Source organism: Talpa occidentalis, unplaced genomic scaffold (assembly GCF_014898055.3).
Source record: "Talpa occidentalis isolate TD23 unplaced genomic scaffold, MPIMG_talOcc4v2.1 talOcc4.7, whole genome shotgun sequence".
NCBI classification, from domain to species: domain Eukaryota; kingdom Metazoa; phylum Chordata; class Mammalia; order Eulipotyphla; family Talpidae; genus Talpa; species Talpa occidentalis.
Window position 1 is genome coordinate 10,071,738 of NW_023605083.1, and position 27,427 is coordinate 10,099,164.

Below are 27,427 nucleotides of genomic sequence, written 5' to 3' on the forward strand. Positions count from 1 at the left end.
TGGGTCTATGGCATTTTGTTACAGCAGCCTAAACTGACTAAGGCATTCTCTTTCTTTTGCACACTGTTCATCAAAACAGCAATTTATTATTTTCAAATTTTCAGTAATAGAAAAGTTACTGTGTGTATATATATAAAGCATAATTTTGAATGTTGGTTATAAAACCATATTGAAGCTATAAGAATATAATTGTGAATTTAAAGGATGGTATATTCAATTCAAATATTCACAGAACAGAAAACTTTTTTTTAATATAAGAGTCTTGAGAGAAGGTGAATAATCACTGACTTCCAAGTTTACATTTTGAGGCAGATAACCTAGACATTTTGAGGCAGATAGCCTATACACTTTGAGTTTCATAAAATCAATTTTTATAAATATTAAAAATTGCATATATAAACTATATTTTCATTAATAAGTATTTTTGTTTGAAACATAATAGAATCTTTAAGTTATTTAGCATTCTAAGAATGAGTCATTTCCATGAGCCAAGTTTTTCAAATAGTTGCAAATTACTCCCACAGACCTTAAACTTGACTTGTATAAAACAATTTGACAGTTTCTATAAAATGTACTGTACAATCCCAGTTTTTCTTAATGAAGTATAGTGTTTTCAATACATTCCTTTATTGGTCAGTGTGGAATATTTACAAATGATCACCTGTCTATATTTCTTTGTGGGGCTAATTCTTTTCACTGGTATATTAGGTTCCTTCTTTTAACTATCCCCTTCTTTCTGCCACATCACTAATTTTCCTTCTCTACTTGTATGACTCACCTCACCTGTGCAATACTCTTTTGTAATATTGTTATATCTACTGTTGCAAAGAAGAAAAAAAAAAAAGCTCCAGGTATTGCCCTGCTTCTTATACACCAGGACTTAGACGAGTGGTCTAAGTGGTCTAACCTTGATGATGGTGGTTCATGTCTTTCTACCTTTCTAGACCCTCGTTTAATTTGGCTTTGGTATCCACAACTCCCCCTGAACAGCTCCTGTCATGGTCACCAATGGTTTTCAAGAGGCTAAATCTAATGGTCAATTCTCAGTCTCCATCTTTGGCAGCCCCACAACAGCCTTTGACACAACTGGTTGCTCCTTTTTTGAAATCCTTTCTTCACTTGGCTTTTAAAAGATAGCTTTGAAGATTTCATTCTTTCTTGGTTATTTTCATCCATCATCAATCACTAATTGTCTGCCTTTCTTTTTGGTTCATTCTTCACCTCTTTACACGTCTAGGTGTTGAATTGTGTTAGACAATTCAGTCCTTTCTCTTTATTCATGACCTAGCTAATCTCATCTAGAATAATGATCTAAATGCTGTTCATGTGCTGAAGATCCCCAAATTTATATTTCTAGCTCCCACCTGACACATGAACTCTAGACTCTAGATAACTTATTTGATATTTTCAATTGGAGTTCTAATAAGATATCTTAGGCTTAGCAAGCCCAAAACTTGATTCCTATTCTACACACACCTGCTTTTCTATAGTTTTGCCAATCCTAATAATTGGGAACTCCATACTTGTCAGTCAAAATCTTTGACTTACATCTTTCTCTTGAATCCTTCATTCTATCTCTATATTTTGGAGAGGATAACAAATACACCACACCCACTAAATTATCATTTTCAAATGATATAATTAAAACTATATATAAAAGAAAATAGCAAGTAGGAAGTAAAATCCAAATTCTTAATCTCTAATCTTAAATACAATGTGTTTTAAACTACATCACTATTTTTTAAGTAAATCTAGAGACTGTAAATTAGAATAAAATTAAATACACATACAAACAGCTTTTGCTTTTCTACATATGCCAGTTGTCAGTTTTCTACCTATGCCAAGTCTAAAATCAAATAACCTTTGAGCAGATTTTTAGATTAAAGAAACCTGTGGCTGCAGGCAAAGCTATTTAGATTTTGGGCTGCTGCAACATTAATCTGACAAGGTATTCATCCCAACTCATGTAACAATTTAAATTGCTTTTAATGTGCCAGCACTTTTCTAGATAATACAGTGGGAATGTCTGCCAAAGAAATTAAAACCCTGACATGGTAAACTTGCTCCCAATAATGAAGATATCATGGGGAGAGAGGGGGCAGGGGAGTGAAGGGGTATCCATTGACTAAATTCTAACTCAGGGGGACAATGGATTGAGTGGGGGGAAAAAGCATTAAAAAGCATATAAAACAATTAATTATGGGGAAAATGGGAGGGGAGGGAGAGGAAACAAACCATTTCCATACTGCTTCAGAAAACGAAAAATATCTAAAATTTACTAATAAGGTTCTTATCTGGGAGGGGGCTGGAAAACAGACCTATGTTATCTATCTTTTATTTTCACATTCATGTAGAAGCTAAAACTTTTAGCAGGAGAGCCTTTAAAGTAGTCACATCGTCCCCCTCATAGGTTATTTCCCATGACAAATAATAAGTAGCAGAAGACCAGCCTTACCACAGCCAGGTGGTGTTCTTTTTGTATTGCACCTCCTCGGGTCCTTCCTTTCCATGTTTTAACTGCAACTCCAGCTCTCCTATTCTTCCCTGCAAAAGGTCCAACATACATCAGCATGCAAACTCTATGGCAGATATTATCTTAAAATTTCTCTGGAAAACACACAGATAACAGATGTATCTTTTTCCCAAATGGCTTTAAGTGTTCCCAATAGGATATAAGATTATGAAAGAGGATGTGTGAGGAGAATTAATTACATCACTGCTCAGGTCTTCACCAAAGAAGTACATCCTGGACAAGTTCTATGTTTGGCAAATTTAGTGCAGAGCACTTCGTTTTAGAATATCTACTGAAAGTATATTTGATTCATAGATTCAAAAAATCCCCTGTTGTAATAATAATCTGCCTGTGCCAGCAGCTGAAAATTTTAACTGACTTCTACCAACATTGGGGTCTGGGTACCAGATTTTTAACAGAATGGTAACAAATAAGCAGGATAAATATACAGATTTAAATAAAATGTACCAGAAGTTATTCTGAAACAGCTACATGCTGTATCAGTGAACTCACAGAAATAGATATACTTCAACTTCTATCATGCAACAAAAACATAGCTAACTGTATCCCCTTAACCAAGGCCTTAAAATATTTATTATCCAGGGCCTCCCCTGGTGGCACAGAGGTTGAGCACTGGGCTACAAAGCTGCCCGCAGCCTCTGCAGCGCCGGTTCGATCCCCGGCCGCCGGCGAGGGTCCCACATGGCATGACAGACCTCTCCTGCTGCGTCCGCTGCTCCCCTCAGCAGTGTATTTCATCACTCTGCCTGTTCTGTTCCCCACTCTGGCTCTGGTGAATTCTCTCACCCTCCCATGCTTCTGACTGTACCCAGTGCTCGTATAAATAAATAAATCTTTAAAAAAAATTTATTATCCATTCTAGGATATGTCTTTAAACTCAGGATTATTTTTATCAGATGCTTTCTGATACTCCATCACCAATTACATTACTCAAATGTAATTAAAATTCTGGCTTATTAATGAACTCTAATTTGGACAAGAACTTAATTGCATATTGTATTGGCAAGTAATATCAAACCATTTTCAGGAGCGCTTGTGTAGTTTACATTTTCACTAGCAGTAAATAAGAATTCTGGTTACTTTATATCCTCACTAACATTTGGAATTGTCAGATTTTTAAATTTTTACCATTCTGGTGCATGTGAAATAGTGCTCATTATGGTTTTAAATTTCATTACACTGCTTACTAATGAGGCTGAGCATCTTTCTCAAACGTTTGACTATTTGGATTTTCTTTTTGTCCATTCTTTTGGTTGTCTTTTGCTTATGGATTTTTGACTCATAAGCTATGTGCCACAGAAGAAAAATGTATCTCTATAAAGAAATGGAAGCAACAATGCTTGCTAAGTTGAGGATGTGGGTTCAGGAATCAGAATGTCTTGATCCATCTAGACTGACTTCTACTAGATGCTGTGTAAATTTTAGGGGAGGTAATATCACCCCCCTAAACTTCAATTTCCACATTTGTGAAATGAAGTTATCAACTATTTCATGCTATTAGAACATGATAGTACATAATGGGAAAAAGTATTGCTTGAGTACAGTGCCTGATAATAAGTAATAGCTCTCCTTACCAGGCTTGTGTCAACAATGACAAAAAATCTTCTGTCCTTTTATTATGAGAGGACAATCTTTTTATGAGACAATCTTTCATATATATCTAAATCTTTCTTTTTAAAAAACATTTTTTTATTGCGGTAATGTTGGTTTACATCACTGTTGGTATTTTAGAAGTGTAAGATTCTCCCCCTTCAGATGTTGTTACCATAGTGTACCCACTACCAAAGTGCCTAGTTACCACCACAGTCCACTGTGTCCCATCCACCCCCAGTTGGTGCTCCCCTCACGGTCCCCTGCAGTTGCCTCTGTTCTACCATCAGCTTTCAAGAGATAGTTTTTTAGTTTGCCTTCATCTGACCTTTTGTTTGGTTTCTCTATATTCCACATATAAGTGACACGATCTCATATTTGTCTTTCTCTTTCTGACTTATTTTGCTTAGCATAATCCCTTCCAGCTCCATCCATGTTGCTGAAAATGGCAACAATTTATTTTTGATAGCTGTGTAGTACCACACTGTATATATATTCTACATCTTCTTGATTCACTCATCTGTTTTGGGACATTTAGGCCATTTCCATATCTTGGCTATTGTGAATTGTGCTGCAGTGAACATGGGAGTGCAAATTTTCTAGATCCTTCTCGAAATAATTCATGTTTTGAATCTGTAGACTTTCATAGATGTCATTTTTCTCCCCAGAAATGAAATATCCAGACTATACAGTTTCAGGTAATTGTATCATTCTCTTAGATTTTCAGTCTGATATTAATATTTATTCATTTTTTAAAAAAGATTTATTTATGTATACATACAAGAATGGGGGTAGAGGCCAGAGGTTGGGGGTGAGAGAATTCAGCAGAGTGGGGAGCAGAACAGTTGGAGTGACTAAATACACTAGTGAGGGGAGCAGCGGGCAGACAGGAGAGGTCTGCTGCACCATGTGGGTAGCTCCCTGGCCGGCCAGGGATTGAACTTGTGCTGCAGTGGCTGCAGATAGCTTCAGAGGTTGCGTCTTAACCCCTTGCACCAGGGAGGCCCTGATATTAATATTTAATACTACTACTGGCCCTTCATGATGGTAAGCAAAATAGAAAATAGCATTTTATTGCCCATCTCTGTTAATTATGCTTTTTAAACTATGCCTCTTTATTCTTAAAACATTGTTTCCAAAAAGGACAATATGAAATTAAAAGGTTAAAATCTGTTTAGAAATAAACAAAACACAAAAAAGCTAGTATACGTGCAGTTTCTTGAGAAAGCCTACTGTTCTAATCTTTCCTGTTGCTAGAACCAGTACAACCATTCTATTGTGACTAAGTAAATTTCTTATTTTTTTTTCCCTCTCAAAATCTCTGTTCCTTTCAATCCCCTCCTCTGGAATGTCTACCTAACTCCTCCCATCCAGTTCACATTGGGCCATTTATTCAGATCTACTTTGCTTTTCAATTCTATTGGTAATAGAGATTCAGCGGCTTTCAATCCAGTCACCTCTGTTTCTCGTTAAAAGCCATGGCTAGGAAGGGAAGATATTTCTTAGAAGCGAGAAGACTGAAAAATAACTGAAAATGAGCACCCATATTGAGGTTTTTAAATGACTGTGGATTCCAATTACTAATCTATCTGTCCTTCTTACTTTTTTAAATCCCCAGTCCATAAAACCAAGAGCTGGCTGAGTATAGTGCATATTTCACCTAGCTCCAAATCTGTACATTAAACAAACAACCATTACAGTCAAAGAGTAATTTATTAGGGAGTCAGTGTCCGTGACACTGGTTTTGATTTCAGATTACTCTGCAACTCAGATGACTAGATTAGTGAACACAAATATCTTCAGTCAATCTGCTTTAATTCCTCCCTTCTATTTGAGATCATATTCACAATCCCTATTAGCCCTTTACACACAGGGTGGAGACCTCAGCATCCCATAAGAAAATAAGGTAAAGATTAACTATTGAGGGATCCTTACCAAAATGGACTGTGAACTGTCAATCAACCTGTATCTTTTTATCTTAATGGAAAGAAATCCAAATACCACACTGGAATGCTTACAATTCAAAATCTACATTCTGTGGAAAAATTAGATAAAGCTAGAAGCAGATATTTAACAAAAACCCACTAATAGTGTTCAGATCTCAAACTTATTTACATCATAATCAGCTTCCAGGAGATAATATAGATTGCTTTTAGCATGTCTCCTAGGTTTAATTAAATAGAACACAGTTTCTCTAATAATTCTCTAATTTATTGCTACAAAATATGCCTACCGTCATATCAAAGTAACCATAAGTCCTGTGCAGAAGTTTCCTCCAGGACAGAAATTCCTGATATAGGCAAGAAGTCTGGCTTTTGCTCTACTTTTTCAAAGATACCATAAATTCCATTTGAGTGTGCGGGAGCATTTAAAAAACTTGTTGAATGATTAAAATACATCAGTGTACTTTCAAACAACAGAGGCAGCCTAAAAAGTATTGCTGTACTTTCAAATAATACTTAAAAAAATCACATTATAGTCTATATATCTTGAGTTTCAGTTCTGTTGTCACCTATTCTCAATGGAACTGGACTTCTCAGAAACTCAAGATAAAGAGACTATAAATGATAAATAAATCATCTACAACAGTAAGAAGATAGCACAGAATTACAGACTAATTGACCTGCATACTAAGAATACTCAGCTGGCTTTATATAAATAGATCTGCCCTTCAAAATATTAAACCAGTTTGTATTATTGATATTTGTAGTCACAACTAATGATAGCATTAAGGAAAATGTATGACAGAAGGGAATAAGATGGAGGCTCAGGAGTCAGACAAATCTGGGTTAGTTCTAGTTCTTTCATTTACTGGCTGTTGGGTTTTGGGTCTTTTGCTTTGTTTTCCAATTTAATCTTGTTTCCTCTTCTATATTCTCATTACACATGGGCTTAACACTCACTTGAAAGAGTTTCTGTAAAGATTAATTGAAATAAGACTTAAAGTAATTACTGAATAAAAGATCTATCATAAAATGCAACCAGGAGGGTTTTTTAATGATTAAATTTTATTTATTTTTACTGCAGTAACTCTGGTTTACAACACTGTATATGTATACCCAGAGGTATAGGATCACACTCTTCAGATGATGTTAACATACCACACCCATTAAGACACAATTAAGGGCCCTATAATCCTCCACCATAGCCTACTGTGCCCCTCCCCAGTCTCTCTCCACCTATTCCCTCCCTCCTGGTAGCTTCAATTCTATGGTCAGATTTGCATGGAGGTTTTTTTTTTAAAAAAAAATCAATTGTGAATCATCTGCATAAATTATATCACAATCCTGTTCAATTTAACCTTTCCTTTGCTAAGAGCTAAATAAAATTCTCAGTTCATTCTGCAGGAGGAGGAGTTCCTGGCTTCTCCCAGAGCCTATGCTACTAATCCTCTATTAAAGTGTCAAAGATACTGTACTGGAATTGCTAGTGTACACATTAGTCTCCACACTGGACTGGCAGTTCACTGAGGGAAGGAATGCTTTATTCCCCTTTGTGTCCTACATACCTGGGGCAAGGCCTGGTCAACAAAAAGTACCCTGTAATGTTTAATGAAGGGAAAACACTGCAAAATTACTTAGTAAAAGTGAATGAGAAAAGCGCATAGTCTGACTTGCAATTTCACTCTTCTTAAAAACAAACTCTAAATGGCTAAGGGTGTGCATGAGTAATTCATTCATTCTCTTATACATCTATTCAAAACATACTCAATGACAAGAAGCTCCTGAGGATAAAAATTGTACATTAGCTGAGCAAAAGGAAACACTGGATCCAAGAGAATATCTTTAATGCAGCTTCTGGTGTGGTTTGAGGAACTATCTACAGCACTTGCTCAGAGTGTGGTCGCCTGTGTCAAAATCACATGAAGTTTAATAAACATACTAAGTCCTCATCCGCTAATCAGTTCCAATGAATCAGAATGTTTGAAGATGCACTAGCATTTTATAAATCCTAGACCCCATAAGACATGTTGTAACAAGGTTTTAAGACAAGAACACCAATGTTCAGATGCTCACCTACCCCCTGCATTTTAGGATGGCTGTTTTCCCTAACCATAATACCAGATTTCTGAGACTGAATGAAAAATCTTATTTGGGGCTATGTATTTCTTAAGTAGCTTAACAATGAATTTTAAGCTAGAATGGACTGATTTAATTTTTTTAAATATTTTAACTATTCATATATTCCCAAACTGATTAAATAGGGGAGCAGGTTGCGAAAGTATACATTTGAAGAGGTTTGAACTACAACTCCTAAAGCTGACATAAAGATATAAACCCACTTTATATACCTTAATAAACAAAATTTGGGGGGAAAAATCACAAACTGTAACATAATATTATTGGATTACATGCAGTCAAACTGAGTATAACTTACTTACATAGTGAACATCCCTTATTTTTTCAGACTGTCAGGTTCTAGAGACAACAGAGAAGAAAACACCGCCCCCAGCTTTAAGCAGCAGAGACAATGGGGGAGGGGAGGCGGGCAACAGCTGAAGTGAAAAGGGCTTCTGAAAAGGAAACAATTTAGAAGGAAGCACAGAAGAGGGCAATCCCCAGGTGCCTCCCCAGGTAAAATGACCTAAAGAACAGTAGGAATTAGGTGGGCAGAAAGAGAAGCAAGGCCTGAGACAAAAGGAACAGTGTGAGAAACCCAAGAGGTTAGGGTAAATATGCTTGATTTGGGAATAACAGAAATTCAGCAAGGCTAATATGTAAAATTCAGGAGAAGCATTGAGACAAGGCTGGGGATGTAAGCCAAGGTGGGCTGAGGAGGCACAGGTACAAGGGCGGTCAATGAGCTCGGTCTGGAAAATGCTGTGGGACAACCTGGTGATAACTGAGAAAGATCCAGAAAACAGCAGGACATGAGAGAGTCATGTTCAAGTGGGAGCTGTGGACAGGCCAGATTTGGGAGGCACCAACATTTAAAATTAAGTGGAATTAGTATGTATGCCACACATTCTTTTATGAGCAGAAATAACCGCAGCATTTTTCTTAGCTCTCTTTCCCCAAGTATTTTTATATTAAATACATATTTGCAGTAAAATCGGAGGTAAGGAGACAGTCCCCAAAAGCACACCCTTCTATGGCTTCGTTACCTGTAAAATGGCATGATAAGCACGATTCATATATGCAAGCCAGGCCTGTGGCAGGAAAATTGCCCGGTGCCATTCCAAAAGCTGGATGTGAACCTGTGGGAAAAATGTACCACAACTTAAGTGAGACCACATAGTATTAAAACAGAATAAAATTTTAAACTATATCAATTCTTTCTTTCCCTTTATTTAAATGGTCTAGGTTCTAAAACAAACCAAATCAGTCTAGGGTCAGAACCACAAATAAGATCTTTCAGATATTTTCAAAGGAGAAGAGGTTAGAGTCCTATAAAGACAAAATAAGCCTGGAATTTTCTAACCTAAAGCAAATAAAGCCCTACAATAATAACAAGTTCAGATGTATGTGTAATACAAATATGTCCTGGAAAATGAGGGGGAAACTCTTGTAAAGTCTCTTGCCAATGTCCGGAAACTGGGCATTGTCTAACAAATCCCCCTAGTAATTTTAAATAAAAATAAATATTGCTCACATCCTGGATTTCCAATATGACAATTTCTGAAGTAATAAACTTAAATTGCCAACAGAAATACCATGTTGTACAGAAACCAGGAGGGTAAGAGCATGCAAATGAGTACTGCACACAGCAATTGTGCACGCCACTGGATAAACGCCCTTTAATCAGTGTGGGTAAACAAGAGAAAAATGATAGATGCCAACGCTGAAACCCTGTTTCTGAAGAGAGACCCAGACATAACATCTGGTTTTCATAGTCATTTCTGTTTCTACCTATTAGTATACGGCTATCTTGCAACAAATCTTCCCAAGGTCTGCTTCTGTTAAGAGAGATCACTCAAGAAAAACAGTCACAGTGCATCACGTTTCACATTTCCTGTAACTCATCTCATCGAAAATCAAAACAACTAAAACTTTAGTCTGTGTCCTAAAGACAAAATCAACAACAAAACAAATTTTTATATAATTATACCAGAATCATGGTAAGTACAGTGTTTAGGGGAGATTTTGCTATATTTTCAGGATCAATTTGCTCAAATGTTGAGTGAGAGGAAGAAAACAGCCTCTCTGAATATAGCTGGTTCTCATGGCCTCTGGTGTTTTCTTTAATCCCACTCTTAGTGTGGGCTACAGGGCAAGGTGGTATGATAGGGTATGAGGATTATCAACCAGTCTATCTGCAGAAATTTCTGGTCAAAGAGTCAGAAATGGGTACAAAGAGATTATAAAGCAAAATTATAAAGAACCTATAGGAACTAAGATTAATTCTGACTACTCTTTATCACCTTTCTTTCACTGTTGCTTGTTTAAAAAATTTTATGGGGCCTCCCCTGGTGGTGCAGCAGTTGAGCAATGGGCTGCGAAGCTGCCCACAGCCGCTGCAGCACCGGTTCAATCCCCAGCCACCGGTAAGGGTCCCACATGACGCGCAGACCTCTGCTGCCATACCTGCTGCTCCCCTCAGCAGTGTACTTCGGTTCTTCTGCCTGTTCTGCTCCCCACTCTGGCTCTGGTGAATCCTCTCACCCTCCCACGCTTCTGACTGTACCCAGTGCTTGTATAAATAAAGAAATCTTTAAAAAAAATTAAAAATTAAAAAAAATAAAAAATTTTATGCTTGAAAGTATGAAGACTCTGGGGGCCTCCCTGATGCCGCAAGGGGTTAAGCACCACACTATGAAGCAATCCAAAGCCTCAGCAGCACAAGTTTGATCCCCGGACCGCCAGGGAGCAACTCACGTGGCAAAGCAGACCTCTCCTGTCTCACCCGCTGCTCCCCTCAGCAGTGTATTTCAGTCTGCCTGTTCTGTTCCCTGCTGTCACTGGTGAATCCTCTCACCCCCAATCTCTGGCCTGTGCCCCAGCTCTTGTATGCATAAATATGTAAATCTTTTTTTTTTAATAATTTTTTTAAAGAGGCATGTATTATTTATTTGTTTGTTTGTTTGTTTATACATGCACTGGGTACAGTCAGAAGCGCGGGAGGATGAGAAAATTCACCAGAGCCAGAGAGGGGAACAGAACAGGCAGAAGGACTGAAGTACACGGCTGAGGGGAGCAGCGGGCGGTAGGAGAGGTCTGCGCGCCTTGTGGGACCCTCCTCTGGTGGCCGGGGAGCAGCTGGGGATCGAACCAGCGTCACAGAGGCCGCGGGCAGCTTCGCAACCCAGCGCTCAACCGCTGCGCCACCAGGGAGGCCCAGTTTTTAAATATTTAGCCATGTAATTTCCTACCTCATCCCAAATGTTAAATGTTAAATAAAACCAATATAGAAAATTCTGGGTCAACAGAAAATGTCCTGGCTGGAAACACAATTCACGAGTTTAGGAGGACATTAAAAGTGAGAGTGAAAAAGTACGCCTTACTTCCTCACCTATACATATATTTTTAAGATTTATTTATTTATGCATGCAAGAACTGGGGTGTAGGCCAAAGGTGCAGAGGGTGAGAGGATTCACCAGAGACAGAGCGGGGAACAGAACAGGTGGATCTAATGAAGTACACTGCTGAGGGGAGCAGCGGGTGGGACAAGAGAGGTCTGCTGTGCCATGTGGGTTATCTCCCTGGCCTGGGATCGAACTCATATTGCAGTGACTGGTGACAGCTTGAGAGTGCTGTTTTTAACCCCCGGGCCACCAGAGAGGCCCCCTCATTGATACATATTTTACTTGAAGAGCCTACGTGGCCACCAAATATTGGGTTGTCAGAAAAGTCTCAACATACTTTTTTCTATGTTTTTCAAGCAAAAATATGTCATGATTTTCCTGACAACCCAATAGTTAATTTACTGTTCAGAACACATTGCCCAGAAATTTGGTAGTGTCTCTGCCTCATGAGCAGAAACATGATTATCCACTTACAAGAAATACCCATTTATTAAATACTAAGCTTTGGTGAGGTTGTTGACCTGTCAAACTAGAATGCCATGAGGTAGGGCAGCATGCACAAAAGGACAGGTAAACTATGTTTTTGCTGTTAATTTGAAAACTCTAATTTCATGGAGGCATTTTTTAATGTTCCCCAGATGAATACATTGTGATCAAAAGAATAAAGGATTACTTCAGTTGCTACACAGACAGACATGCCAGTACTGAGCCAGTACATTTGGTCTGTGATATACACACACATATTCCTCCCACATTCTCAGAAGAAAAACCATTTGTACTTAGTGTTCGAGAACCCCAAACCACTCAATGTCCCATGGTTTATATATAAGAAATAATAGGCTTCAATTTTCTGTCAATGGTAATCTTGTTTGCACAAAATAATTTTTTGTTATTCCTGTTCCCTGACACACAGTGATTGGAAGACAGGAAGGGAGGGCTCGTGGAGGGCACATTTTTAAAGTAAAATGATATTTATCTTTTTGTTGGTATTTTCTGGACATTTAAAACTCTTTATCTCCCCTCCCTCCCACATTCTGTCTCCTCCCAACTCAGTCTCTCTCTCTCTATCCCCCTCACCTCTTTCCCATCAGGATAACATTAGCTTGAAAGCTGACAATTCAATCACATCTCAAGTAAGCATTTACTCTATTATTTAATAGGAGGGGGGGAAACCCAGTTACCATAACAACTCACATCACATGGTAATTATGGAGTCTCGAAAATACAGCAAACCATACTTTTCACAGTGTTTTCTAAGGAAAATGTGTAGTAAGCACAGATACCACTTCTCCCAATTATTATACAGAATTTTCATCTAATAGTTTCATATTGCATGAATGCTAACACTGCTCCCTGTTCTTCATAAGAAATCCTGTTTGAAAATAAAGAAGGAACTGAAAGAAAATGGCAAATACACTTCTTATATTACAAATTATGGGTTATATCATCTAGCCCATGTGCTTTTGGGCATCTAAGGAACAATTTTAAAGGAGGTAGAAGAAAAGCAAAATTAACTTATAAGGCAAAAAGAATCAAATGATGATCAACTTTTTTTTAAAAAAAGAAAGAAAACAAGGATGTAGAAACAAAGATTTCATTCAGAGTAGGGCTGCCAGTAAGTCTGGATAAGGTTTTTCTGAAATAAAAACGAGAAAAGAACTCTACCTAAAATTGAAGCCAAGATATGGTTGGGTGGCAGCAGCCTGATCAGGTAAATTTGCATGTGCCCAAAGGTGAAGGAAATAATGAAGCAATACTGCCATTCTCATCCAAGGACAAATGAGTGTCATCCAATTTAGGTAAGAGTGTCATGTCAGAGTTAGAAATGCCAAAGGGGGACAAAGACAGGCAGCAAATTTCAGGGAAGGAAACTGTCATTCACCTTCAGCTTTCTCATCAACAGGAGCCAAGTTAGTCTCAGGATGAGAAGTAGTTACAAATCAGAGAAGAAGAAGACAGTCACTTGAGTTTGGAGAATCCTAGCAGATCTGAAATGACCCCTGGTAGTCCCCTGTTTAAAGGAGCAAAGAGAAAGAAAGGGTACTTCAGTTTGGAGATATCTAAACAGGCACAGTAATTACCCTGGAGGCTTCTAGTAGGGAAGGTCAAATGGAAATCGCAATTAGAGCTGAGTCTTCCAAAAGTAATCAGGGAGGGTTTCACATCAAGAAAAGTCAATGGGGAAAAAAATAGTTTCAAAAGATGAGACTACAATGCTGCCCAAAACAATTCATCACAGAACTAAGTAATTAGTTCTCCAAGACATTGAAAATTACTTGATTTAACTGACATAGTTCTTATAAAGAAATGATAATTATATAACGCATAATGCATTTCAAAAACATGGAAGAGGAGAGCATTTGTACATTCAAACAAAGATATTTCACTCATTCAGTGACTTACTCACTCACTCCTATACAGGGAGGCTAAGACGGTCACAGAATATTCCATAGGGATAGGTTATCTTTGGTGAAGAGGGAAGTTAAACTTTGTAAATGAATAACAGTAGAAAAGAGTATATAAGAGTTTGTTCAAATGACAATAATGTAAAATCTTAGTAAGACCTCAACAATGACTAGATTCACAACTAATTCATTAACATTTCTGGAAAAAAGAAGCTATTCCACTAAATATGCACATGAAATAAAAACACAACCAAGTCTCAAAAGGATTAAAATAATTCACAAATATTTATGAAGTTATCAACCATGTGTCAAGAATACCAGACACTGGAGCTACATGTGACCAAAATTAACTCGCTGTTTTATTAAGTTTACATTTTTTCAAAGATGATAGATACTGTCTTATATTTTGTGTCACCCAAAACCCTCTTCAAGATCAGTAGGGATCAAAAGGACAGAGTAGTATCATATATTAAAAAAAATGAATTCATAATTATAGGCATTAATGAAGAAAACTCCTAGCCCAGATGTTTATACTAAAAAAAATTCTAGGGACACTAGTAATTAGTAATACTAATACTAATTAGTAATACTAGTACTATTACTAGAACAGTATTACCCTGATAACACACCAAGCAGATATCACAAGAAAACTACAGAACAACTGCTTTGTTAGCGGAGGCAAAAATACTTAATATTAGCAGATAAAATTCAGCAATATGTAAATAGGATAATATATTATGAGCAAGTGGATGTTATTCCAGCAATGCAGGGTTGCATAAGAAAATCAATCAAAACAATTCATGATATTGATAAACTTAAAAAGCATAGTCATCTCAATAGCAGAAAGAGCATTTGACAAAATCCAACATCCATTTGTGATAAAAACAACTCAGCAACTTTAGAATAAAAGCAAACCTTCTCAGCCTGATAAAGGATATTTATAAAAACTCAGTTATAATATTTAATATTAAACATGGAATGCTTTTTCCTAAAATGATGAACAAGTAAACAATGTCTGCTCTCACCACTCCTATTTAAAATCACAATGGAGAACTTAGACACTGCAATCAGACACGAAAAAGAAGTGAAATGCACATAGATTAGAAACAGCAAAACACAGATTGAATTCACAGACTGAATTACAATAAAAAAAAAAAGAAAGGATTTACAAAAAAATATAAGTAGGTTTTACAAGGTCATAGAAAAATATCAATTATGTTTCTACACTAGCAATTAACAGTAGGAAATTTACACACACACACACAGAAGAAATCTAACTGCAACAGCATTAAAATGTTTAGGAACATACAATTCTTGTGAAATTTAACAACATATGTGTAAGATTTATAGTAAGAGAACAAAACATTGACCAAAATAAAGATACAACTTGCATGGGTTGAGAGAACTAATATTATTAAGACATCAATTATCTCTCAAATATATATACAGAGTTAATACATTTCCAATAAAAACTACAGCAGGTTTCATCATGGTTTTTCAAAGTTGATTTAAAAATTTGCATGGAAAAGCACAACCCTAAAGACAAAACTGGTAGACTCATATTGCTTTATTTTAATAGTTATTATAAAGCAATGGTAATTTAGCTAAGTGGTTTTGAATAAAGTATAAACACACAGATCAATGAAACAAAATTGAGTGTAGTAACAAATTGACATGTATATGAACAAATGATTCCCACCAAGTGTGTAGGTGAAGAAAAGATGGTATTTTCAACAAATACAACTCAAACTTTATGAAAAATTCACTCAAAGAGATCATACACTGAAATGTGAACCTTAAACTATAAAGCATCTACAAGAAAACAAAGGAGATCCATGAACGGCTTAATGGATAAACTACGTAAGTATATTTACCATAATGGAAAATTACTCAGTCATAAAAAGGAAAAGGACTGATAGATGCTATAGTACACGTGAATATTTAAGACATAGTAAATGGGAAACAAACAAAAAAAAAAAAAAAAAAAAAAAAACAGATACAAGAGATTGCACATGATTTGTCCAAAATAGGAAGATGTATAGAGAAAGAAAGTGAATTAATGGTTGTTAGAAGGTGGGGAGTAAGGAAAACGAAGAGAGACTGCTAATAGGTATAGAGTTACTTTCCGGTGTGATGAAAATATTCTAAAATTGATTGTAGTGAAAATTCCACTATTCCGTGAATATACTAAAAACCGATGAATTGCACAATTGACATAGGTAAATTATAGTACAGGAATTATACCTTTAAAAAAATTTTTTGGAATAAAGAGAAAAATGAGGAAAGCATAAAATTAGAAAAAATAAAATATTTAAGACATTGGGTTAGACAAAAATAAGAACTATAAAGAAAAATAGATTAAGTTGGAATTCCTTAAAACTAAAAATTTATTCTTCAAAGATACTGTTAAAGAAATGAAAAGACAAGGTATGGATTATCTAAAAATACTTTGCAAAGCACATTTCTAATAAAGGATTTATATCCAGACTAAAAATGGCTCTATATTTAAAAAAAAATCTGACCATGTGGTCATATAGCTTACAAGGGACTAATATCCAATATCTACAGAGAACCCATATAACTCAACAAGAAAACAACCCAATCAAAAAGTGGGCAAAAGAGCTAAACAGATACTTGTCCAAAGAAGATATACAGATGGCCAACAAGCTTGTCAAAAAAATGCCCTTCTCACTTATAATCAGAGAAATGCAAATCAAACCACATTGCAATACCACCTCATACCTGTGAGAATGGCCCATATCAAAAAGACCATAAACAAGTGTTGGTGAGGATGTGGAGAAAAAGGAACCCTCTTACACTGTAGGTGGGAATGCACACTGGTCCAGCTCTTGCGGAAAACAGCGTAGAGATTTCTCAAAATATTAAAAATAGAACTACCATATGATCCAGCAATCCCACTCCTAGGTATCTATCCAAAGAATGCACAAACATGAATATAAGGGGATATTGCACTCATATGTTTATTGCAGCACCATGTACAATAGCTAAATTATGGAAACAACCTAATTGCCCAATGACAGATGAGTGGATTATGAAGATGTCATACATATATGCAATGAAATACAACTCAATTATATTAAAACTTCTTTTTGAAATCTTGCCATTAGCAACAACATGGATGGAACTGAAGGGGGTTATACTAGGTGATATAAGTCAGGAGAAAGATAAATACTAGATGACTTTATTCATACATTTATTATCAAAAATCTAAGTAACGGAACAGACAAACCAAAAAAAAAAAAAAAAAAAAAAGCCCTTGAAATCTAACTGCAGAACTGAGACTACCAGAGAGGAACGGGGTGAAGGGATGGGAATCAAGGGGACAGAGGGCCCAGTAGACTCTCCCCTTTATTCCCTTCCCTATGGAGGATTATTGGTGTCTTGGTGGTAGGTGTGCTACATACATTTTATAGTGGTGTGAACCTACACCTCTAAGCCATACACAGTGTTATAAATCAACATTACCTCAAAAAATATAATTAGAAAAAGGAAAAGAAAGAAAAGTTAGTAATTGTTGCCCTCGAAAGCCACCCCTAGAAATACACAAGGCAAACACAGCATTTATAATGACATTGAGTCTCACTGTTAAGTTCAGAAAATTCAAATCAAAGGAATCACTGTTTTTAGACAGCTAATTAACATAATTTTGTAAACATTATGTCTAGTGTTGAGGAGGCCATGGTGGGACTATAAATTGGACTGATTTTTCTGTACCGAGAAGAAACAAACAAACATCAAAGACCTTAAAAAAAAAAACCTGATCGTATGAAGGCACACTGGTAAGAAGGCCAAGCAACCAGAATGCCACGCACGGTTGATGGGTATTCAAAACAGGATAGTCGCCGGGAAAACAGATTGACTTCTTGTAAAGCTAAACATTCACTTACCAGTGAGACGAACAATCCCACTATAAGGTGTTTATTTAGTCAAAATAAATGAAAATAGAAGTCCACACATACACTTGTATGAGTATGTTTATAACACCTTTAGTTGTAATCACCCCAAACTAGAATCAACCCAAAGTCATCAACTGGGTGAATTAATAAGCAAATTGAAACTTGCATGACAAAGTTTTTTTTTTTTTAATAAAAAGATTTGGAACCAAAGCAGAGTCTGAAGAAACTGCAGTTGCAAAAATACAAATGAACTGCAACCAAAGAAAGATCAAAGAGTTAGGAGAAGTTAGTCATCTTAGAAGGATTCAAAGGTATTTTTAAAATGACCTCTGCTTAACCTGAAGCCATATCAGAGAGTTCAAGGACTCATCAGACTGCCCCAGTTCAATTTCCATGCTCCTACACTTACTTCTTCTGTTTTCTCCAAAACTTTAACAGTACCAACTTCACAATTTTAATACAGAGTAAATGAAATTAATATATGGATAGCAAATTCAAAAGTGCCCACGTTGGCAATTAGTTATTAATTACTGCAATCACTAGTCTTAGTTAGAGAAAACGTATGGTTCATTTCTGCCTTTTCTTTTTTTTATATATTTTTAAAATATTTATTTATTTTTGCATACAAGAACTGGGATACAGGCCAGAGGTGCGGGGGTGGGGAGAAGGGCAATGAGTAGATTCACCGGAGACAGAGTGGGGAGCAGAACAGGCAGATCTACTGAAACACACTGCTGAGGGGAGCAGCGGGCCACACAGGAGAGGTCTGCTATACCAGGCGGGTAGCTCCCTGGCAGGCCAGGGATCGAACTTGTGTCACAGAGGCTGTGGACAGCTTCACAGTGCTTCAACCCCTTGCGCCATCAGGGAGGCTCATCTGCCTTTTCTTAGAATGATAGCAAGTAGAAGATGAAATCCAAACTAAAACCCTACTACTAATTTAGCAAAATTCTGTGCAATGTCTTCTAATTGATTCTTAAAATAATGATCTTATTCCCATCTCTTTAAAATATTCTAAATACTCTATAAGTAACAAGTATCTTAACCCATATTTTCCTCTGTTCTTATCTAAGGCACACCTCATAAGTTCTGAACCATTAGTTGAGAACACATTAACACCTTTGCTTGTTTCTGTTGTGACGGTGACTTTTAAGACCAACTTTCCATTAATACTTTATACTTTCATTATCTTTCAAATACGTAAATACATGGCTTAAAAACACAATCTCTCCCTTCTCCATACCAACTAATGACATGCAAGCAGAAAGCAAATCTAGAAACCATCTGTTACTTCCTCTCTCATGAAATTAAGTTTTTCTTCTACCCAGATAAATATTGCTCTTTGCAGATTTTTTTAAAAAGATTTATTTATTTATACAAGGACTGGGGTATAGTCAGAGGCGCGAGAGGGTGAGAGAATTCACCAGAGACAGAGCAGGGAGCAGAACAGACAGCAAGACCAAAGACACTGCTGAGGGGAGCAGCGGGCGAGGCAGGAGAGGTCTGCCACGCCATGTGCGTTTCTCCCTGGCTGGTTGGTAATCGAACCCGTGCTGCAGAGGCTGCAGACAGCTTCACAGCGTGGCACTCAACCCACTGTGCCACGGGGGAGGCCCTGCTCTTTGCAGATTTTACTTGCTTCCTTAGCTAAGTGAAGGTACTGTAATAGACAAAAAAAAATGGCTATAAACCAAGTATTTCCATAATTTACCTCCAATTAGAAAGGAACATGGGTAGCATAGGATAAAGATGGGTGACTAAAAACTACCTCTACTTTGAGTCAGTGCAGTCCCTATAAAAATTCCAATGCCATTCTTTATGGAAATAGAGAAATATATCATGAAATTTATTTGGAAATACAAAAGACCCAAGTAGCCATGGCAATCTTGAGAAAAACAAACAGAAATGGAGTTATCATGTTCTCCAACTTCAAGATGTACTACAAAGTGACTGTAACTAAAACTGTATGGTTTTGGAATAAGAACAAACCCACAAATTAATGGACCAGAATCAAGAACCCTAGAATAAAAGTACACATATGCAGACAACTAATTTAGGACAGAGGTGACAAGTATTTACAATGGAACAATTAAAGTCCTTTCAGTAAGTGGTTTTGGGGAAACTGGACAGTTACATACAAAAGAATGAAATAGATCACTATTTCACACCATATATAAAAATTAATTAAAAGTGGATTAAAGATATGAATGAAAGGTTTGAAAGCATTAAATAGATAAAACATAGGCGATATGGTCCTTAACATCAGCCCTTAGAAGATCCGTTTGGGATTCAACTCCAATAGAATGGGAAACAAAAGCAAAAATAAATAAATGGGACTATATTAAACTAAAAAGACTTCTGCACAGTTCTGTACAGCTTTGCACAGCAAAGGAAACATGAAACAATAAGACAGCCTAGTGAATGGGAGAGGACACATGCAATAATGGGGCCCACAAGAGGATAATATCCAAAATATAAAAGAACTCATAAAACTCAACATAATTACTGTATCTATGGTGAATCCTCTTACCCCCTGCATCTCTGGTCTACACCCCAGTTTTTCTATGCAAAATAAATAAATGTTTTTTTTTTAATTATGATAAAAAGAGAAAAATTACTTCCAAACACCAAATTTCACTAACAATAAAGTGAAAGAGGGAAACTGCAAAGCACACACAAAGGAGGAACAATGTGAAGGAACCTACCTCATGCACCAGAGCAAGTGAGGTCTGCTTGAAACTTCGCCCTCTACTGGCCATCAGTCGGTTCAGTGGTTTGCCATCTTTACTCTGATACATTGAAATATCATAACAAAATAACATACCACCTTAAAAAACAAAAAGACACTTATAAAAATACTTTTTATGGAAAATATTCATTATTTATAGCTTCAATGATCCACATTCAACCAATCTGGCTAGAGAGATTTAGAAATGAAGAGAATTTCCTCAGCAAATTATGGTTTTTGACTTGGTATCCAAGGAAAGAAAATGGAAGAGATTAAAAAGTTACCAACTTTAATTATCATTTGTAAACAAATTAACAAGACTCATTCATTGTAAACAAATTAAAATTCATGACCTACTTAAAATTTTGTGATTGTACTGACCTTTAAAAATTAAATTTCAGTAACAAAACATGTTCAAGGATTAAGATAACTTAAGATATAGCGATCATTATATATATGTATTTTTAAGATTTATTGATTTATACAAGCACTGGGTACAGTCAGAAGCGCGGAGGGTGAGAGAATTCACCAGAGCCAGAGCAGGGAACAGAACAGGCAGAGTGATGAAATACACTGCTGAGGGGAGCAGCAGGCATGGCAGAAAAGATCTGTCATGCCATGTGGGACCCTCGCCGGAGGCTGGGGATCAAACTGGCTTTGCAGCCCAACGCTCAACTGCTGCGCCACCAGGGGAGGCCCAATCATTATATTTTTAAATATCATGTTGAAGTGATAGACATACAGAAAAGACACTTAAGTATAAAGCACAATGAAGTGTCATGAGCTGAACAAACATAGACAGTCAGAAACCAGATCAGGAAATAAAACATAGTTAAAGAATAGTCATTCTCATTGCTGAATAATACCGTAGCATGTGAATATACAATTCATTTATCCATTTCATAGTTAAGAGGTATTTAGACAACTTCCAAGTTTAGGGCTACTCAAGTAGTGATACTATGAATATTATAGTTTGTCTTTTAGTGACTTTATTTGGGTTTATCCCAAGATGAAATTGCTGGCCCACAGGGTATAAATTGCTCAAGTACCAGCTTCCCAAAGTACTTGAATTACCTTATATTCCCACCAACAGAGTGCTCCAACTATTTACCAGTACGTTTTACTTTCCAGTCTTCTTCATTTTAGCCATTCTGCTAATTATGTAGAGGCAACATTTCAGTCTTAATTTGCATTTTTCTGATGACTAATGAAATTGACTATCTCCTCATATGTTCATTGGACATAAGGACACCCTCTTTTTGAACTGTTCATTCAATTTCTTTCTATTGAGTATCTTTCTTGCAAAAATTCTTTGTATATTCTAGATGAGTCATTTATCAGATATCTGCATTTTAAGTATCTTCTTGTATCTGCGGTTGCCTCTCTCGTGCGTCCTGTTCTCAATGTCTCCTCTCCCTCTCTCTGTTCCAGCCTCTCTTGTTTAATTTGCAGTTATTTACCACACTTCTTGAGAGGGAAGTATAAATCATGATTTTCTTTCTTCTTTACTAGTAACAGCACCACAGGTATAAATTTCCCTAACACTGTTTAAGCTACATTCCCACAAGTTGTGATATAGCTATTTTCAGTGTTACTCAGTTTGAAATATTTTCTGATATTCATTCTGTTTTTTGATCTATGGATTGTTTAAAAGTATAATTATTCAATTTCCAGACTACCAGAGACATTTTAGTTTTCCTATGTACTTAATGTGCCATTTATGTATCTTATGTATTCTTATATATTTTCAGAGAACAAATTCTAAAAAATGATTTCAATATTTTAAAGTATATTGGAAATTTATGGTCAAACAAACATATGGTTACCTGATAATCTTCACATGTAAATAAGATTTTAAAATTATGAAAATTCTATCATTGCAAGGTACAACATACTATATGTATATGATAAGGTTTGTTCACAGTATTGCACAAGTTTTATGAGCTTGTTGATTTTTTTGCCTACTTTGGTCCGTTCTTCAAGCTACTAACACTAGAAGCTCTATTTCTTTTTTTAGTTCTGCTAATTTTTTGTCATATGTATCTTTTCCAGTATTATTGAGAAATGACTAAAATGTATCACTGTATAAAATTTTTTTAAAGATTTGTTTTTTATTTATTTATGCATACAAGAACTGGGGTGTAGGCCAGAAGTGTGGGGCTGAGAGGATCCACCGGAGACAGAGTAGGGAGCAGAACAGGCAGATCTACTGAAACACACTGCTGAGGGGAGCAGCAGGTGATACAGGAGAGGTCTGCTGCTAAGTAGAGCTATGTTATTTTCTTAATGGAGTGACTTCTTCATCTCCACAAATGTCCCCTTTTTTTCCTAGCTATTTCTTTTTTCATATGCCTGGTACTTTTTCACTGTCTGCTGGATAGTATACGAAAGAACCACAGAAATTCTAAATGATGTTATCTTTTATCAGAGAGAAGTTTCTCTTCTCTGTTACACAGATAGAGTGAAGGACTGATTAGAGATTGACCAAGGTTAGGCTTGATTAATGCTTTGGTAAATCTCAGTCTACCTCTGGTTCAACTATCTTGAAAGCCTTGTAAGCTTGTAAGCCTCCCACAAGATTTTCAGCTTATAGTCTAATCAGCTTTTGACTCCTCAATACAGAAAAAATATGGAAGATTCAGATCTATCTTCAAAGGTTTTCAGTTTAGTTCTTTAGCCTTCCATCCCAAGTTAGGCAGATATCTTTGAGGGAGAAACAGGCTGTGTGTATGAGGTCTCTGAAATCCCCACTTTTGTTATTCAAGCACTACATGAATGTCAAGATCTCTGTTGGTCTCTCTGCCTCCTGTATGTCTCTTGCTAAGATCAAGCCTGGATTTCAGCCTCCAGCTGAGGTCAGAATTAGTAAGTGCATCCAGCTGAAAAGAGCCACTGCTCTTCAGTATCAATTCATTACTTATGTGCTTTGTTTTCAAATCTGTTCTGGCCAGTCTTTGTTTCTGAAGCAAGATAAGACTAAAAGTGATTTCTCTTTGCCTTTCAGAAGCATCAACCTTGTTCCTTAACTTTCAGTACAAATTCAACGTTCAGCAAATGTCTCATGAGGGAAAGTTCCAATTTGTCACCTATATTAGAGACTTCAGAGAACAAAATCAAGAGGACATACAGAGAAATAGACAGACAGACAGGCAGACAGATAAAGTAGAAATATATTTTAAGAACTGGCTCACAAATTATGGAGACTGAGAAGTTGCATGCTCTTCTTTTGCAAGCTAAGACCCAGGAAAGTCATGGTATAATTCAGTCTGAGTTCCAAAGCCTGAGAACCAGGTGCAGCAGTGTCCAAGGGTAGAAGAATTTGGATGTCTCAGCTCAAGGAAAGAGACCAAAATGGCCTTTTCTCTCTGCCTTTTTATTCTATTCAGGCCCTCAATGCATTGGATGTTGCCCACCCATATTGGTGAGGGTGATCTTCTTTACCCAGTCTGCTGATTTAAATGCTAACCTCCTCTAGAAACACACAGACACACTGAGAAATAATGTTTTACCAGCTATGTGGGCATTCCTCAGTCCAATCAAGGTGTCACATAAAATTAACCATCAATCACCCTAGTATTATGGAAACACTAAAAGTTCCACTGTTTTTGTTACCCTCCAATAGACCTCTTCCTAGGCGAAATTTCAATTTTAGGCCACAACCCAGAATCAATAAATATCCACCAAGGACTGGGCAATAATCATAAAATATTCTCCCTATTCTGGAATTTTATTCCATCTATTCATCTCTGTGTTACAGTTCTCTGATGCCTTAAACTGTGATTTGTTTTGTAATTAATCCAGTTGTGTCTATTGTTAGCAGCAGCAACAGCAGCAATGCTCTGTCATGATGTATTTACACCCTACTTGGAAATGGAAGCAAAATCATTACATTAAAAACCCATGCCTTGGTACTATTACTATACTCACCTGCCAGGCCAGGTTTCAATCCTGGTTGCTTGTTGGTTTCATACATTTTCAAAATGAAATTTGGAATTCCAGCCACAGTCTTTCCTTGGTCTGAACGGGTACCTCCTTTTAATGCAGAGTGATATATCCCACGGGGTATATTCACCATTTCTTGCTTCACAAGTGATGTAAAAAATTCCTCCAAAGCTGGAAAAGGATAAACAGGAGATCAAAAGTAAACACAGTATGCTAGGAGAGAGACATTTATGCTCAACTCATAGATTTAAACTTAGTTGTATTTGAAGCCAAACTTCATAAAATAAAAAGACAACTCTTTATTTCTATCCTTTTGTCAGGATATTCCTTTCACATGGAACATACTAGTCCAGGATTTCCTGTGACCTGCTCCTTCTTTTCAGTTACTTATTTTCAGGGAGGTCTTTAAGACTATCCATCATGTAGCAATATCAGTATAATTATTTAAAAATATATATTGAGTTCAGTATTTTTTGCTTGTGTTCCTTCTAACTGTTAAGCCCAATCTCTTCATTGCTAGATATTTTTAATTATTGTAAGATAATACAGGTATGTGGGATCAGAAGACAATAAAATACCCACATACTTGAAAAAGACCAAAGGTTTATACTCAAGTGTTGTTTTCCTAAGGACCACTAGAGGTTGCCCAATACAGAAACAAAATCCACAAAAACATGAAAGCTAAACAAATTATATGGGAAACAAAAAATGAAACCATTGCCTATTGCCTCTGGTAGGAATAGAAAGCAAGGATCCATCACACTAAACCAGAATTTCATTTTCATTCTGAATAGACCTGAAAGTCTCCTCTGAATGCCCATCATTAAAGGCAGCAGCACGTGCTCACAGGAGTATCTGTTTCGTGCCCAGTTCTGTCATTCCTTTATAGAACCTTCCAGATGGAACCTAGTTTCTCAACTCAAAGCCCAGAAAACACCTTTGTGAGATGTTTTCCCTTCACCCCTCCAGATCTACCTTCTATTCCCTCGACCGTGTTCTGCACCCTGAAAAAATAATCTTTAGCAACTGAATCCATAGGCTCTTTTCTCCACTGGCTACTAGTTGGCTTCATCCAATGGGAGGAGCCACTAGATGTCAGAGGGTAGAAATGGAGAGAAGTCAGGGAATGTATTCCCCAGAAACCCTCCTACAGTACTGCTTACCTGCTGAATGACATTTGGATTGCTTTCAAATTTTATTTCTAATATTTCGTGTCCTATGTGTCAATGCTTTTCAAATTTTCTTCTGGTCATCTGAAAGGAATAGATTGGGTAGGTCTCAAAGACAATAGGGAAAAGTTCTTAGTTGCTACTTTTGTGACTGGAGGAAGATAGTGCTCTGACATACAGAATTGACACACAGGACACAGTATTAGGAATAAAATTTTAAAGCAACCCAAATGTCGTTCAACAGGTAAGTGAATAAGCAAACTGTGGTATATCCTACAAAGGAATACTACTTAGTAATAAAACAATGAACAATAGATACAGATAATAGTTTGGACGAATCTCAAAGACATTATGCTGCATGAAAAAAAACTAATCCCAGAAGAAAATAGAATGTATAGGGAAAAATGGATGCAGTTCAAAAGGTCTATAGTTAACAGTGTTGTATTGATGTCACCTTTCTGGTTTTAATAATGACCTAAGGTTATATGAGATGTTCTCAATGGGAGCAGGTGGCTGGATGGTGCACAAGAACTCTCTAAACTGATTTTGCAACTTCTTGTATGACTACAGTTATTTAAAAAAAAAATCAAAACCAGTAACACCCCTATTCAAAAAAATGCAAATCACTGGGCTTATTTTGCAGCTGCTTTTGGGTTCACTTCAAAGGGATAAGAGAAGAAAGGCCAAGATTCACATACACTGAGCACAAACTGGTTTTCTGCCTGGAGCACCTGAAAACTTCAGACACATCATTCACCCTGTTCTTTTTAGACTCCTAAGGCTGGTTCCTCTTTCTTGGTTCCTTCTGTGTTCTTCAGCAATCTCAGGGAAAGTGAGAGAAAAATGGGTGATGTTGCCCATTGTGACATGGTTTGCTAAATATAGATAGCATCTAAGACCATCCACTTGACCACTAAATTTTCTCTAACTGATAGAGCAGTTGATCTCAAAAACTCCCCCTGTTGCTCAGGGAAGGACACTAAAAACCATCAAGTGCAAACAGAGCCAGGTGAGGGCAACCCCAGCACCGCAACAAGGGGAGGAAGCAACAGCACACCTTGGTAACAAGTATCCTCCCCCTTCTTCTAGTTCCACAGATTTGAGTCTGTCTGAGGGAATAAGGTCATTAAAACATCCAAGAGGACACTGAACTCTAAGGCCATTTTAGAAAACAGAAGGAACTTTGGAAGAATGAAGGTTTTTCCCTTCCTTGGACTCACTAGTAACTGCAGGGGAGAACCTAGACTCTTTTTTTTTTAAAGATTTATTTATTTGTTTGTTTATTTATTTATTTATACAAGCACTGGGTACAGTCAGAAGCGCAGGAGGGTGAGAGAATTCACCAGAGCCAGAGCAGGGAGCAGAGCAGGCAGAAGGACCGAAGTACACTGCTGAGGGGAGCAGCGGGCGGCAGGAGAGGTCTGCGCGCCATGTGGGACCCTCCTCTGGTGGCCGGGGAGCAGCCAGGGATCGAACCAGCGCTGCAGAGGCTGCGGGCAGCTTCGCAACCCAGCGCTCAACCGCTGCGCCACCGGGGAGGCCCTGAGAACCTAGACTCTTAATACCCATTATGGTAGGAAGGGGAAAGAAGAGGGAAACAGGGAACACATTTTTAAGGCTTCTTCTGTACAGCAGGAGAAAAGACAATGTGGACTCTGAGTCTAAGTTGCATTGTTCAGTT

At 37.0% G+C, this 27,427-nt stretch overlaps 1 protein-coding gene across 3 annotated transcripts in view; it reads right to left on the bottom strand.

Annotated features, from left to right (window-relative positions):
• Positions 1-27,427, bottom strand: part of FOCAD (focadhesin) — a 268,670-nt gene that overhangs the window by 64,337 nt on the left and 176,906 nt on the right. For all 3 annotated transcript variants that reach the window (XM_037495054.2, XM_037495055.2, XM_037495056.2), the window contains 4 exons: positions 24,563-24,748; positions 20,613-20,734; positions 9,228-9,320; positions 2,456-2,544 (listed from right to left, as the gene is read on the bottom strand). In XM_037495054.2, coding sequence (XP_037350951.1) covers positions 2,456-2,544; positions 9,228-9,320; positions 20,613-20,734; positions 24,563-24,748 — 490 coding nt within the window. The remainder of the gene's footprint in view (positions 1-2,455; positions 2,545-9,227; positions 9,321-20,612; positions 20,735-24,562; positions 24,749-27,427) is intronic.